This window comes from Nestor notabilis, unplaced genomic scaffold, assembly GCF_000696875.1.
Source record: "Nestor notabilis isolate BGI_N333 unplaced genomic scaffold, ASM69687v1 scaffold24069, whole genome shotgun sequence".
Taxonomy (NCBI): Eukaryota; Metazoa; Chordata; class Aves; order Psittaciformes; family Psittacidae; genus Nestor; species Nestor notabilis.
In genome coordinates this window covers 83-3,049 of record NW_009944445.1, presented here as the reverse complement: position 1 = coordinate 3,049, position 2,967 = coordinate 83, and the positions used below count along the sequence as shown (strand labels likewise).

Sequence of the window (2,967 nt, the reverse complement as noted above, 5' to 3'; positions counted from 1 at the left end):
AACTCTGGTGTTAAACACCCTCAGCAGCGCTTCAGTTGCTGACAGTGGTTATGGGACAGCTTTTCCTTGGTGCTTGTTTTCTTCCTTGTTCTGAGGCCAGTTACCTCTCCCCAGAGAGGCTTCACCCAGGGGCTGGCAAAAGGGCTTTAGTAAAGGTAGAATTATTTCTCTTTACACGTTTAAAGGTTACAGGAGTTACTTGCCTTTCAAAACCAACCAGACGAGGTCCCCTGCCCACGCTCCTAGATGATGGTGCAAGAGCTAAAAGCAGAGCCCCGTTTGTTGGTGCTCTGTGTTGGCACAAGTTTCCCTTTCCCGTAGTAACCCGAGAATATTGCCTTCACATCGATCTTTTTCGAGAGGGTGAGCATCCACATCCCGTTATCAAAATAGAGCAGTTTCCCGCCTCCAATCTCCCCCACTTCATCCCCTTTGTTCCCTGCCTTTTCCAGCTTCACGAACTCCAGCAGATCCAGCCCGGTCTGCACGGCCTCGACGCCGTTGGCGCAGCCGAGGGTGATGTGGGCCCGGCTGCCCTTCGGGAGGTTGTCGGTGGGGAGGATCTTGTCGGCATGGGCAGGATCTTGTCGGCATCCCCAGGCCACAGCAGCAGCTGCTGCTCGCTCAGGTCCACGCGAGCACCCACAGTTTTTGTTGTGATGAACAGGGCCGAGATGGACAAGGTGAAGCCTTTGCCGTATGAAGCCTTCACAGCCTGCGAGAAGAGGGAGACAAGCAGAGCACGGCTTTAGCTGGCTGCAGGCAAGGGATTTACAGCCCTGTGAGTGGGTTTATTGCCCGTGGGCTTGGCTGAGCACAGCAGCTTTGGTGTATTGGGAATACTGCGTGCAAGTAGGAGGTCACGGCCCGAGTCCCTGCTCCATGAGTTTGGATACATCTTGTTCCCTCCCAAATTCCAATATTTAACTTGGGTTTTGAACTACTTTAGGTGGCAGCGTAACTGCCTCAGTTCACCACCCCCCAAACCAGCCTCTTGGAGATGGTGCAGGAGTGGGCTGTTTGGAAACAGTCACCATCGCCCTGTTGCCCAGGCACGTGGATGCAGTCACCGTGCCCGCACTGGGCCTCGGCTCAGGCCGTGTCCCCAGCCCACCCCAAGGCTCCTGGGGCGCGGGGACCCCGGTTACTCACTTCCTGCTGTGCGTACTCCTCGGCCCCAGCTGCCTTCCCGAACTCGGTGTATTTCGTGGTGCAGTGCAGGACCCCGGGCGGCCTCTTCACGAAGTAGCTGGTGAGAGCGATTTTGATTTTGGGGTCTTCGATAGCAGAAGCAACTGCAAATAGAGGTAAATAATGTTAGTATCAAAACCCGATCCCCCTCAAGTCCCATCAAGAGCCCAAGTCCCGGCCCGGCAGAACCTGCCCTTTGTGTTTTATCTTAATGCTGCGAAGGAGCAGATGGGGAACTGAAATCCCTCCTTCCAGCTCACTGACAGCGCATGGAACCAGAAAACAGACACTTCTGCACATCATCATGGCTTGTTCCAACCCTGACGGCGTCAGACTCCCTCAGGGGACAGGCTGTGCCGTCCTTCCCCTTGCTCCCCGACTCTTGGGCCATCCCAAGCCCCTGGTGTTGGTGCCAGACCCTGCTCCCGCAGGCTCAGACCAAACAGGCTTCTTGGGGAAAATGGTTTCATGCGGTTTAACTTACAAAAGCAACTTGGTGAACTATGGGAATGGGTTAGTGTCTTACAGCCTGTCCTTCGTCCTTACTCTAACTAGAAATCCACCTCAGAAGCCGAACAAACGTGTTCCACTTGCCAAGTGTTAACGTTTCGCCAACAGAGTAAGAACGTGGTAAGATCCTTATATACATACAGTATTTACTCTCCTTTTTGAAGGCCTTGAGACTTGCAAGCTCATCTAAGAAGGCCTGGCCAGCCTTCCGCAGGATCTCCGAGCTTCTTTTGCTCAAAAACCACCCGAAATACATGGGTAGGAATTCCTTCTCCAAGCTGGGCTTCATCTTCTTCAGCTCTTCCACTGACAGTTTCCATTGGTTCTTTTCCTTCAGCTGCAAGCAATCCTGTCGCCACGGGGTTTTGGGCTCGGCGAAGATGACTTTGTACCGGTATTTGTCAGCGATATCAAAGAGTTGGTCCAGTCGTTCCCTCTCGTGGTGAGTGTCATCCAAAACGATAACGCTGATGTCTCGTTTGCAATAGTCAACTAGATCCTCATCCACCTTGGAATACTCTTCAGGAATGGCGCTCCTAATGGAAGGTGTGATTTTATAGCTATCGACAGAGATGACCTTGCAGGCATCTTTATACCGGTCTTGGATAGCCTGGGCCAGCGTAGACTTCCCGCTGCCGGGCAGGCCTCGTAGGATAAAGAAGGTTTTGGACTCTTTGAGCGTGGAGATGGTGTCTTCGTCGTCGAGGAAGGGGAAGTGCAAACTTTCGGGTCGTTCTTTGGCTGATTGAGTAGACATTTTCCTAAATATTTTGGGCAGGAATGGGTGACTCTTCTTGGAGAAGCCTCTGTTCTGAAATGCGACAAGGAGAGATGTGGCGGTTACCGACCCCGAGACCCCGCGAGCTCCGTGCTCCCGCGGCACGACACGGGCTGTGTTACCCCCTCAGCTTCACTCCCCGCTCGCAGCAGGAGCCGGGACCTGCCCCAGTGCCTCACCCCGCTCCGGGCTGACCGGGAAGGGGAAGTCTTGCCCGTGGTGCAGCAGAGCTCTGGGGTTCCCCCCACGCCACGAGCTGTGAGCGAAGTTACCTCTGAACGCCCAAACACACACTCGTGGCCTCAAACCTGAGTGTGCTGCCGGGACCTTGCCTCGAGAGCAGGAAACTGAAGTCCCTGCGGGTCGTGGCGGCTGCTGCAGTCCCAGCGCTTCGGCCCAACCAGAGCACTGCCAAGGGAGTCGAGGGCTCCCTGTCTCCGGAGGAGAGGCTGTTCCTGAGCCCGGGGATGCTCTCCCACGTTAAGAGC

The 2,967-nt window shown here is 54.8% G+C and overlaps 1 protein-coding gene across 1 annotated transcript; it reads right to left on the bottom strand.

Moving 5' to 3' along the window:
* Positions 1-242: 242 nt before the first annotated feature.
* On the bottom strand, positions 243-2,507 carry CNP (2',3'-cyclic nucleotide 3' phosphodiesterase). Its single transcript, XM_010022428.1, is given in 4 exon segments — positions 243-590; positions 593-715; positions 1,153-1,295; positions 1,843-2,507. Coding segments are annotated over 4 exon segments (1,230 nt in total). The 5' UTR covers positions 2,459-2,507.
* Positions 2,508-2,967: the final 460 nt, after the last annotated feature.